At 29.9% G+C, this 12,455-nt stretch overlaps 1 protein-coding gene across 1 annotated transcript; it reads right to left on the bottom strand.

Moving 5' to 3' along the window:
- Positions 1-7,854: 7,854 nt before the first annotated feature.
- Positions 7,855-9,781, bottom strand: LOC110427268 (berberine bridge enzyme-like 17). Its single transcript, XM_021442754.2, has one exon. It carries the CDS (start codon positions 9,732-9,734, stop codon positions 8,130-8,132), a length of 1,605 nt encoding a protein of 534 aa, XP_021298429.1. The 5' UTR covers positions 9,735-9,781; the 3' UTR covers positions 7,855-8,129.
- Positions 9,782-12,455: the final 2,674 nt, after the last annotated feature.

Raw genomic sequence — 12,455 nt, 5'->3', positions numbered from 1 at the left:
TTTTCCTAATTGAATCACGAGATTTTTAATTGGTGTGTTGTTTAATTCAGTGGTGTATGTAGATATAGTGCATAGGGTCTTGAATCTCGACTGGACGGAGCTCAATTTTAGATGCTTTAGAAGGAAACTAAGACTAGAAAATGAACTTACCATTATTGAACTATTTCTGGCCAATAGTTTAATTCTTTGTTTTCTCTATTAGTAACAGTTACTTTAATTTTTTTTGCTGTTACGTTATAAGTTTAGGTTCAAATATCACCATATGTAGATTTATTCTGGTGTTTTAAATTTTCTTTAACTCTATACCATATTTGCCCAGATCTTTGATTCTTTATTTATCAGGTTTATTAATTGATTTGTATATGAAATGTAATAATTACATCATATTTATTATATATATATATCATATACATCTGAACATATTTTCGTTTCGATTTTCCGCTTTTTGAAAGATTAATTGAAACGAACTTTGAAGAGTAAGATTATCAGCTGGTCAACTAAATTAAACAATAAGTAATTACACAATTGCATCATTAAATTAATCTCTTAATGGGGATATTAGAGATCTCACTTACAATTAACAAAATTGACTGAAATCTGAAAATTTTGTTAAATCTGCTCGATCTTGAATTCAGCAGAACTTAATTTAACTACAAAAATCAACAACTCAAACTTACCAAATTCGAACCTAAATGATAATATTAACTCAAAACAATATGAAAGACTGACATGAAACAATTTTGAAGATAAGATAAGTAAAATTTTTCCTTTCAAGTATTTAATTTAATTAAATAATAATAATACACGCTTTTCAAAAGAATTAATATTACACAAACTATTAATCTACTAGTAATTTAAAATATAATAAAAATGTAAAATCTCTTTCCTTCACTATTGTATTTCTAACTTCAAAATAACTTTGATTCAATATTACAAGATTGTTGTTGTAAATAAAAGAGAGTAAAAAAAATGCTTTATGTAACAATAAATAAATTTGAATTCTACAATTATATAGAGACATAACGTATTATATTCTTATTTTAAATTTTTTATCTTTCATTCTCATTAAATAAAAAATATATTTAAAATAAATAAATAATAGTAACTTCCAAAACAAAAAATAGGTTATAAATTAGAAAAATAATTAAGACACATATTCTTAAACATATTACTATGTTTCAGTTTAACACTACAACATTTTGACTTTTTAATGCATAATTTTAGCTGCAAATATTTTAATATAATTAAATTCTTCTTGTAACATTTAATATACTTTTATTTAACTGCACTATTTGAAGTGTAATCACTTAAAATAAATTAAAATAAATTTATCTTAAAATAAATTAGAAGAGACTTGATAAGAGAAAGAGAAACTCACAAAGTAAAAGCAGCTATGACCCATATAATTATTTTATTAGGACAGTCCAAGTAAACAATCTGCCTTTTGTGAGTCTTAACAATTCTTTTTTCTTATGGTTTAACTCTTCCTCTCTCTTACATCAACTTTTCTCTCTTACTTCATTTCTCACCAAACCATTTGTAGATTGTTTCATTCTCAATTCCTTATCATAGAATTTCACCAAATCCTTTTTTTTATCTTTTTCTTAAATCGTATTTTTTTTAATAATTGAAGATGAGAGATTCGAATCTTACTCTTTAAGTAGGAGGATCATGCACTAACTAATGAAACAAATGCTCGAGTGCTTTTTCTTGAATCATATCTCATCAAAGAATTTCACTATTTTCACTAAATATTATTCGATTCTTCAATCAGATAATAACAATGGATGATTTGTTGATTTTTCCGTTTGCTTACTAAGAAGATTCTTGGTTGGCATGGATCTAAAGATTCTCGGTTAGTTAGTAAGATGATTTTCTCAAGTCTTTTGATTTTATGTTAATATTTTTCATTTTTTCAAATTTAAGTTAATTTTCTTCATTATTTCTTCACCAAATATATATGTTGAATAGAGTTTTTATTATGTAAGTTTTAGCTCAAAGGTACATGTTTGTGTAATCGTTGATTTAGGTACTCTTTCTTTGTTCTCTCTCTCTTTTTTTTTTTTTAATTTTGATCATGATTTATGTAGTTTGAGTTTAGATTAGGGTTTGTTATAATACTAATTACGGACTTTAAGTTTTGATTTGGTTAAATTTTTAAGTTCTTAGATTTGGCTTTCAAGGCAAAGATGGTGTTCATTAACCTTATATCAATCTAGAGTACCTGAAATGCATTGAATGGCCTAACTCTGAATTATCTAGTAAAGCCTAACTCTGAATTTTCTAGTAAAACAACTTCAAGCAATTTAAAGCAAATTTCAGTTTCTTTACTTTCAATAAAATGTATCTACTGGTGCAGACTCTTAATAGCATTGGGCTGCTAGTCAAATATTTGTGTCTTTTCTTCATTTCTTTTTCCTTTCTTCAATTAATCTATTTCTTAATTTATACCCACAGTCACTTAGTTCCCCTATTGCCATGTGAACTTTTATGAATGAATAGGCCCTTAGACTAGCTTCCTTAGCCTGGTTTATTAGTAGATTCTTCATTATGTTGTCTTAGGGTGATTAAGTTAGGTAAGAAACATAATTAGGAAGTTTAAATTCCAATCAACTTTATTTTATTTTTCTCATGCATCATCAGCCAGTACGACACTCCTTATCATGCATCAAACATTATTTGTGGTTGGTAGAGGATGAGAAAATGATGTATTTTCCTTTACAACTTTCCCATTCTCTTCCATTATACCAAGTATTTTTTATTTATGATGTTGCTAACATGTACGTTATTTTGTTGGCAATTTATTTTATTTTATTTATCAAAATAGAAAGTTAGTAGGGAAAATGTAGAGGAAATATCCCAAGATATTAACTTCTTTACAAATGGTATTATCTATTGCAACTATTTTTTTATCTTCTTTTGATTCCCAAGGTTTTTTACTTATAATATTTTGCAGCTTACTGAATTATCACTGACTAGTTGCCAAGAAACGGAGCAAATAATTAACCACCAAATATTTGCTAATATATCTCTAAATCAAATTTGTAAGGTTAGTAACTTACAAACACTTCAAGATTTTTTACAATGCTGAGGTTATAATTTGTAATATGATTTAATATTTATGATTTGTGATGTTGTTTCTATTTTTTTTAGATGGTGTAAGTCAATGTTCCTCAACTTCTCTCTAAAGAATAAAGGCACAACTTCAAAAAGCCTCTAATATCTGTCAATTAAGGGATAAATTCAAGTATAACAAGTTATTATCTTTATTTTTGCTAATTGCTTAAGAATTAAAATCTTGTGATGTGGGGAACTGATTTGATGGTAATGTCTTTAGAGATATTTATAATCAAATTATCTGTGATACATCTTTATTGAGTTCTCATCATATGGAACAATGTATGATTCGCTTATCATATATTCTTTTACTATCAATCATGTTCTACATTTAACTAAGTTGAATTTTTTGGAGTTTTTAGTAGTTCATGTGTCAATTTTTCATTCTTAATTTTTCCAAATTGCTAGAGAATATGGCAGTATCATGAAATTTATTCAAGTTTCTTTCTTAGGGTCCTCTTTGTCATCTCCATCAAGATTTCTAAGAGTTAAGGTTGCAACAGAGGAAGCTATTTTAAGAGAACTTCCAGAGGTAATTACTCTTTATTTTTTATAACTTGAGATTCTCATGCTAGCTATATTATTAATTTATTATAACATAAGTAGTGTGAATATGTATATTAATAGTTATGAAATAGTGTTATATAATAAAGTACACACTTTACATTGAGCACAAATGGGCATTTTTTTTCTTTTTTTTTGATTTATTTTCTTATTTGGGTGTAGTTACATATAAACAAAATTAGGTTGAAAGGAAATAAAAATGGATTGTTTTATTTAGCTTTCTAAGCAATGACAGCCATTCTGAGGATCACACATCACCAAACTTTCATGCTCCTTCTCAAATCATGGTTTCTAAGCAAAGATTAGCACCATGAAGATAAATCTAGATTTCAACATCATTTTATATCTTTGCATTTGGGATTAAATATCTAGAAAAATAAATCTTTGAAGAAGCTAGTTTGACAGTGATGATTGCCACTAGTTTCTTTTTAGTTGTTAACTTATACTCGTCATTTATGATATTGGATTTTTGAAACGTCTTGCGATCAATATACTTACTTTCCTTTAGACACCCAACTAGATTAAAAGAGTTAAAGCAATGATTAATATTGTAACTTGCAGGGTACCAAGTAATGCCTCTTTTGCAATATATTCTTGTCAACATGGCAGCAAACTATTTTGGGATTCTAACTAGTGATGTTTGTCCGATTTACTCCTACTCCTCTTTGGCTTCCTATTTTGTGTTTGTTCAGGATTTGATTTCTGCTTCCTTTTGATGGTTGTTCTATTTTGTTTCTTCATTTGTTTTTGGTTTTCTTTGTGCCCTATTCCTGCCTCTTGGGGCTTGTGCTCTCTAGAGGTTATCTTTGTTTCTAGGTTTGTTATCTTTGTTTCTTTGTTACTGTTCCTGTCTTTGTTACTTTGGCTTTGTTTTCTATTCAATAATAGAATGTCATTCAAATATATATATATATATATATATATATTGACTATAAATTTTTGTAAAATTTGCATGGTTTATACTCTCTAGGTTGCTATAAAATTTGCACCTTTTTGTTGCATATTAGAAAGTTATATGTATTACTATCATATACTTTTTCACTACACATTGTAAATATTGCCATATGATTTAAGATTGCAACCATATAGTATATGGCTGCATATTAATTTTACAGTGAAATTCCATTAAAAATGCAGCTAAACTTTTCCATACATTGACTAAGTTTGTACTTTTTCTAAGTGCAGCTTTAACCTAAGGCAGCATATTTTTCGCCTATGGTTGTAATTTTTTTTGTAGCTAAAGGTAAAAAATGTGGTAGTGTAAGTAGATATTGGGAGTCAAAAAAAATTTTAATGGGGTTATGCAGTAACTTTTTTTTTTTTTTTGTATCTAAGCCTATGGTTTATTAATATACTCAAGCATTACAACTAGTTGGTAACACCTACATTCACATCAAACATACAAATCTTATCCTAGTCCTGGAAGTGGCTTGTTACAGAGCTTAATAATCTTACCGCAGTTAACAGTAAACAAATTCACATCAAAATATTATGCCTCTGATTTCTTACCCTGGCCTTACTGTGAAAATGTCTCACATTCCTATCTCACTCTTTCACCCACCTCTCCTAAGATTTTTGTCTCCACATTGATTCTTTATTCCTCTGAGATGTCCACGAACTCTCCTATTAATCACTTTCTTCGTTCCATCTCCCTCTCCTCTAGCTCTATAGTGTTTCCTATCTCATCTATTTCCCCAATCCTTTTCTTAAGCCTCTCTATATTCTCCTCCACCAAACACGTTCACATTCCATTTTATTCAAGAACGTTTTCATCATACTTAATTTAAGGTTCAAATTATTGGGCAATGATCAAACGGGGAACTATATTAAGGCAAATTAGGCCAAATTAACCTGGAGAAAATTAGCCCTACATGACAATGACAAAGATGAGCCAGGGAAAGAAAAAAGAAAAAAAAATGAAAATAGCAGAAATGAATTTGAAATTTTCAAGTGTTATTATTATTGAAAAGGAAATTTGAGGAAACTGGTTTGTAGAAATAACTTTCGTAAGTTTTTAAACCTTATTTTATACATGTTTAAGTTTCGTCAAAGGGTTCCATCTGGATGCATTGATGGAATGGAATTAATATTTTCAAATTGTTAATGTAATATTATAATGTTTCTTGTGTAGACTAAAATCAAAGCAACTAAAGATTACTAATTAATTGCGATAATTCTAGCTTGAGCCCCATTAATTAGTTACGTAATTAAGTGAGTTGATCTTCTAATTAGATTTTTCTTTTCAAATGGGTGCTTTAATTATAAATGGTATATGAAATTACGATATATGATCTCAAAGGTCACTATTTATCCTAGCATCTCAACGTAAGGCAAGCCGCCCCGCCCTCTGTTTTATTTTCCTTTGGTCTTGAAGGCAAGGCTAGCTTCAAGCTCACAATTTTGACTTTGTCATCTTCAGTTGAAAATTTACGAAAGCTGATGAACTTGAGCCCAAGCCAATTTGCAATCAGATGTTTCAATTGTACATGCAGTTAATCTAAAGCAAACTTGTTAGTATTGCTAACCTTCTTTCTTCTTCTTCCCTCTCACACAGGTAACGTGGTAGAGGTTTTCTCCAAATTCATTGGTGCGGACGATTCTGATTAGGCGGAATTTATGATCATTTTGGAAGGACTTCTATTATTTTACTCCACTTCTTGGGTTTCCTCACACTTTCATTATTGAAAGTGAGTCGAAAAAACACAATCCTAGCGAATGATTCACATTGCAAATTGCATTGAGAAATGTAAGAGAAACAATAGAAGTTTTTCCCTTCGTTCACATATTTAGAGAGACAAATTCTCTAACAGACGATTTAGTCTAATCAGAGGTGTTACGTAAAGATGTGCTGTATGCTACGTTGTAAAATATCCAGGGTCCTGTTCATTGGAAACAATCTCTCTTTTAATGTCTCTATTCAAATTTCAATGCCTGTGAAGAAAAATACATTGCAACCCTTATATTGTCAACAGCGTACATCCAGGGCTTTTTTGATCGATACAGGAACATATATATGCGTTCAAATTCAATCTTCTCGTTGGCTAGCTTGTGAATTAGACAATTTCATCTTTCTAGTATGTTTGATGGTACACGTTTTCAATCCATAAGAAACCTGGACTTTTGACTTTGGGTATTGTCAATGCTTCTCGAACAGGAAATTCAAGCAAGAAATAGCTAGGGCTAATATTTTTCATATGTATTATAAAAGAAATTAATTTTAAGTTTGGAATTGGATAATTCTGTTGTGGTCATTCTTTTTGGACGAAGAGAAAATGAGAGAGAAATGGGATAAACTATGAATTGGCTACGTGGTTCACCGCTAGACTTGACTTGCCCAACAGGCTAGCCGCCAATCTTATCTTTGTTTTTGTAGGACCAAAGGCCATAAATATATAAATATATATATCAAGCTTTTTAAATTAGTTTTAGTCAAATTTAGTTACATGAAAACGTTTTTTTAACTATTTATTTATTTCAATTATATGGAGGTATCAGCAATTGTATTGAGTTTTTTATTAATTTTCTTATTTTGACCTAAAGACATAATAGATGATGGAATCATATATTCTTTATTACAAGAAAATGGAAGTGCGAAATACGAGCTATATATATATTTGTCTTGAATTTTTATATTTCGAGTGAATCTCTAATTTTTAATTGTTTAGTTATCTTAATTACATTGAGAAGCGAACAATTGTATCAATTTTTTATATTAAATATTAAAATTATCTTGTTTTGACTAAATGAAAACAGATGGTCGAATCATATATATTTTATTATAACAAAAGGTTTTACGTTTAGTGACAGCATGGAATAAGAGTTATTTATTTGTTTTGATAGTTTATATTTCAATGAATATGTGATTTTTAATTGTTTATTTATCTCAATTATAGTGAGATATAAGCAATTACGTCAATTTTTTGATATTAATAAAATTATTTTATTTTGACTAAAAGAAATAATAGATGACCGAATCAGTTTTTTTATTACAATAGAAAATGACAGTTCTAAATAATTAAGAGCTATTTATTTGTCTTGATTTTTTATGTTTCCAGTGAGGCTCTAATTTTTATTTGTTTACTTATCTTAATTACATCGAGATCTGAACAATTGTATCATTTTTTATATCAATAAAATTATCTTATTTTGACTGAGAACAAAAAAAATAATAGATGATCAAATCACGTATTCTTCCTTACATAGAAATATCTTCTTGTTGAATTACACAAATATCAAATTATTCTTTATTACAGATATGGAGCAATATGGTGTTAATTTTCGAGCAATAATTACAAATAAATGGCAAGAAATCAAGTCTTGCCTTTAAGAAATAAAAATTCAGAAGATATTTTAGACAAGCTTTTATTTTCTTTTATTGTAGGGTCGTAGAAAATATAACGGTTGGGAGCGGTGACGTTTGACAAGGGCAGCACAGGTTATCCTCCTCATTAGAACTTGTGAGATGGCAATGGCGGAATGCTTTGTTCATTTTTGAAGAAATTTTCAGGGTCTATCATGGCCTTCACACGTGCCAATCTCAGGAAGTTGTTCTTGAAATACTTAGCTCCATAAACGCTGGCAATTGCAAAATCTGTGTTGTTGCTTTCGTTGCTGCCAATGTCAAGATCTCTGTAGTTGATGAATGCCTCCCTTGGGTTGCTGGATGCGTATGGAGTCATTGCACTGTACAATCTTCTTGACAGTTCAATGTACCGCTCTGCAGCGCTGATGCCTCCGTCAGACTCCGACCACAGCACGGTATATTGTACTTTGTAAAGGTTTCCAGCTCTATGTGCAAATGCTGTCTCCGACTCTGAGATCTCTTCCATTCTTCCACCATAAGGATTCAGTTGGATAAATATGTCCTCTATGTCCATCAAGATTTCCCACAAGCTTTCCAAGCCTTCCTTGGGAATCACTTGTTTGTAGTAATCGGACTTAGTCTTGTAGAAGACTCTGTCCTCTTGCACTCTATTGAGCAAGACGTCAATGGAAGTTCCATTGGGGAAGCCGGCCCAGAAGAGGGTGGATTCGACCCAACTCATTTCGATGCAGTCACTTCGCTGCAAACCCAATTCAGGGAAGTTGGCGTTCATCAGTTGGATAAGTCTATCAGCTTGTCCAAGAAAATGGGCGATGAATGAAACTCGTATGGTTTTGTTGCCACTGCCAGTTCCAGTTATAGGCTCAGGCTGAAGTCTGAGGAAGAGATCTTTAGGCAGGTTAGGGGCAACTTGTTGCCAACGATAAGAAAGATCTGTTGCACCTTGATCCAAAGTCCTCTGCACGTTGAAAACAGTCACCTTAGCAGGAACACGAACCAGCTTGATCGTCCATGAGAGGATGATTCCAAAGCTAGTTCCTCCACCTCCTCGGATTGCCCAAAATACATCTTCTCCCATGGACTTTCTGTCAAGGATTCGACCATTGGCATCGATCAATTGTGCGTCAATGACGTTATCGATAGAAAGGCCGTATTTTCTCATCAGGGGGCCGTAGCCACCTCCACTGAAGTGTCCACCAATGCCAAGAGTAGTGCAAACTCCAGATGGGAAGCCATGGACTTTACTTTTCTCTGCTATCCGGTAATACAGTTCGCCTGTGGTCGCCCCTGCCTGAACCCATGCGGTCTCGCTTGCCATATCAATCTGGATAGACCTAAGATTAAACATATCAAGAATAACGAATGGGACGTCTGATGTATAGGATAGGCCCTCATAATCATGGCCCCCGCTTCGGATTCTTACTTGGAAGCCATGGCGCTTGGCGCAAATGACAGTGGCTTGAGCATGGGATTCATGCAGGGCTGTGATAATGGCCACTGGTTCGGAGGTTACAGAAGATAAGATTCTAAGGTTATTTGCACGTAACTCGTAAATAGATTGAAAGGAGGCATTGTTGGGAGTGTATATGGCATCAGAGATTGGGTTAGAAGGGTTGGAATGTTGAGGAAGGCATTGCAGGAAATTATCCAGAGCTGATTGTGATGTTACCAATGAAATTGATAACAAAAGGATTGAAACGATGGATAGTATAGAGCTTGAAGCTTTCATTTTTTCACAAAGACTCGAGAGATCTTTAATGGGTTTGTGCACTTCTGTTGGTTCAATATTTGTGTTTATATAGAGAAGGGAGGGTCGTTTGGATCAATTCCAGATCAAGTCTGAAAGCTTTAGTATGAAGACCAAGAATATTTCAAAACAAAGTTCATTTTCGTTTTGGAGGTGCTCAAAATTGAATATATCATTTTTAGACTTTTCGTAAATTCTTTAATTTCTTTTGACTTTGTAAATTCTTTAGTTTTTTTATTTGACTTACATATTGCCTATAATTTATGATCTAACTTTAACTTAAAATTTTTAATGGTTAAAATACCCACCAAGTCTCTATATCTATGTATTTTATTCAATTTAATTTTTGTACTAAAAATCGAAATCATTTAGTCTCTTAATTTTGAAATTACCTCAATTTAATCTTTCTTACTAACGACATCTAATTTTACCGTTAAAAGGATGACGTCAGTGCTGACGTCGGTATTAATATGACATATTTTGATACCGTGATACTCACATGATGACATGACAGTGCCATGTGACCCTAATATGATGACATGGCATTGATATGCTAGCGTGTCAGTGCCACATGGCAAATAAAAAAGTTTTTTCATGCCATGTTATATAGATTAAATTAAACAAAAATATATAGTACATGAAATAAATTAAACAAAATTGAGATGTTGAGGGACAAAATTAAAAAAATAATTAAAAAATATAAATCTTTTAGTAGATGATAGATATATTTGTTAATAAGCTAAATATTTAAGTGTAAAAGATTTATCGTGTTAAAAAATATGTAAATATTTTCTTACTTAATTATTTGATTATAAAATATGTGTTCTAATTTATCTTCTTTGTAAAAATTAAGTTTGAATTCTCCTTGTATACAAAGAAATTTGAAAAAATTTCATACCTAAAGATAAATTTTGATGAACAACTTGCATTTTGTTAGAATAAAATAATGTAAAAGGACTAAATAAATTTTTTTATTCTATTTATAATAGTATAAAAATTTAAAATTTATTTGACTTAGTTTTTAACTTGAACTAAACTCATATAAGCAATATTTTAGTTTTTAACTTGAACTAAACTCATGTAAGCAAAATAGGTTGATTTAGTTACAACTTTCACAATTTACAAATATTCATTCTTTTGGAATTATTTAACCCTTACCCAATTTACTTTTATTTAAATTTACTCAAAGGTTCTTATAAAACAATTTTATTTAAGTTCAAACAATCAAATTTTGTTAAATTTAAATTTAAATTATTAATTTAGATCTACAAAAAATTTATAAATACAATATAAAATTCTATAAATCTTTACAATTATATTAACCCTATCAACCATAAATGCAATCGTTAATCTAAGAAATTTCAACTTAAAGAATATAACCTAAAATATTAAACAAAATAAAAATATAAAAAATAAATAAAAAATTAATGGGGTGGAGTAACACATATTTTATGATTATAATAAGAGGTTTGTAAAACCCAAATTAAGTAAGTTAAAATGAAGAATTATTTTTATAATCATCGCTAATTCTATATCTTTCTTCTTTGTTTTTTTTAAAGAAAAAACTAAATCAACCTATTTTGTTAATTTGAGTTCAATTCATGTTAAAAATTAAGTCAAATAAATTTCAAAATTTTGTACTATTATAATAAAAGCAACAATTATTTAGTTTTTTATGTTATTTTATTCTAACATAATGCAAGTTATTTATTTAAATTAAACTTTAGGTATGAAATTTTTTTCAAAATTTTTTTATTGAAGGAGAATTTAAACTTAATTTTTGTAAAGAGGATAAATTAAGAGATATATATATTCAACAATAAAATAATCAAGTAAGAAAATATTTATATATATTTATAACTCCATAAATCTTTTACACTTAAATATTTAACTTATTAATAAGTATATCTATCATCTACTTAAAGATTTGTATTTTTTAATTTTTTTTCAATTTAGTCCCTCAATATCTCAATTTTGTTTAATTTAGTCCATGTATTATATTTTTTTATATAATTTGATCTCTATAACATGACATAAAAATTTTTTTCTAAAAATTTCTTTATCTGTCACGCGGCACTGACACATCAGCATATTAGGGTCACGTGGCATTGCCACGTCATCAAGTTGGTGCCACACCAACAAAATATGCCACATCAACGTTGATGTCAGTACTGACATCATTCTTTTAAAAGTAGGATTAAATTGAAGTAATTTTTAAAATCAAGAAACTAAATTACTTTGATTTTGAATATAAAAATTAAATTGAACAAAATATATGGGTACAGGACTTGTTGGATATTTTGACCAATTTTTAACTATATACTAATATGTTGATTTGCTAATTTGTTTCTTTTATTGAATGTAATTAATTATATATTAATTTGGTAATAAGAGTCATTTAAGTATAATTTGAATTTAATTTGTACCTGTATAAAGATGGAGCTAGGAATGCAGATCCCCTACTCTGATCTCCCCTACTCTGATCTCCCCTACTCTGATCTCATGCCCCCTTTCCTGTCTCGACCTCAAAATCATGTTATCTATCTAAATTATTAAAATCTCCCGAACGATAGTATTCTTCTTTAAGTAACAGGTAAACAGCGTTTCTTCTCTATAAGGCTCAAGAGAAGATGGTTTTCTATGTCTAATGATATTCCAAGTACTAGAGACTGTAAACTTCCCATTCCATTGCTAAACTAAGTC

Source organism: Theobroma umbraticum, unplaced genomic scaffold (assembly GCF_002168275.2).
Source record: "Theobroma umbraticum cultivar Fairchild unplaced genomic scaffold, ASM216827v3 scaffold_228.0, whole genome shotgun sequence".
NCBI classification, from domain to species: Eukaryota; Viridiplantae; Streptophyta; class Magnoliopsida; order Malvales; family Malvaceae; genus Theobroma; species Theobroma umbraticum.
Note: the sequence above shows the minus strand (reverse complement) of the source record. Positions and strands in the feature narration are given on the sequence as shown.

Bases quoted from the DNA above. Each gene is read 5' to 3' on its own strand.
- LOC110427268 (XM_021442754.2), bottom strand. From the start codon at position 9,734: ATGAAAGCTTCAAGCTCTATACTATCCATCGTTTCAATCCTTTTGTTA.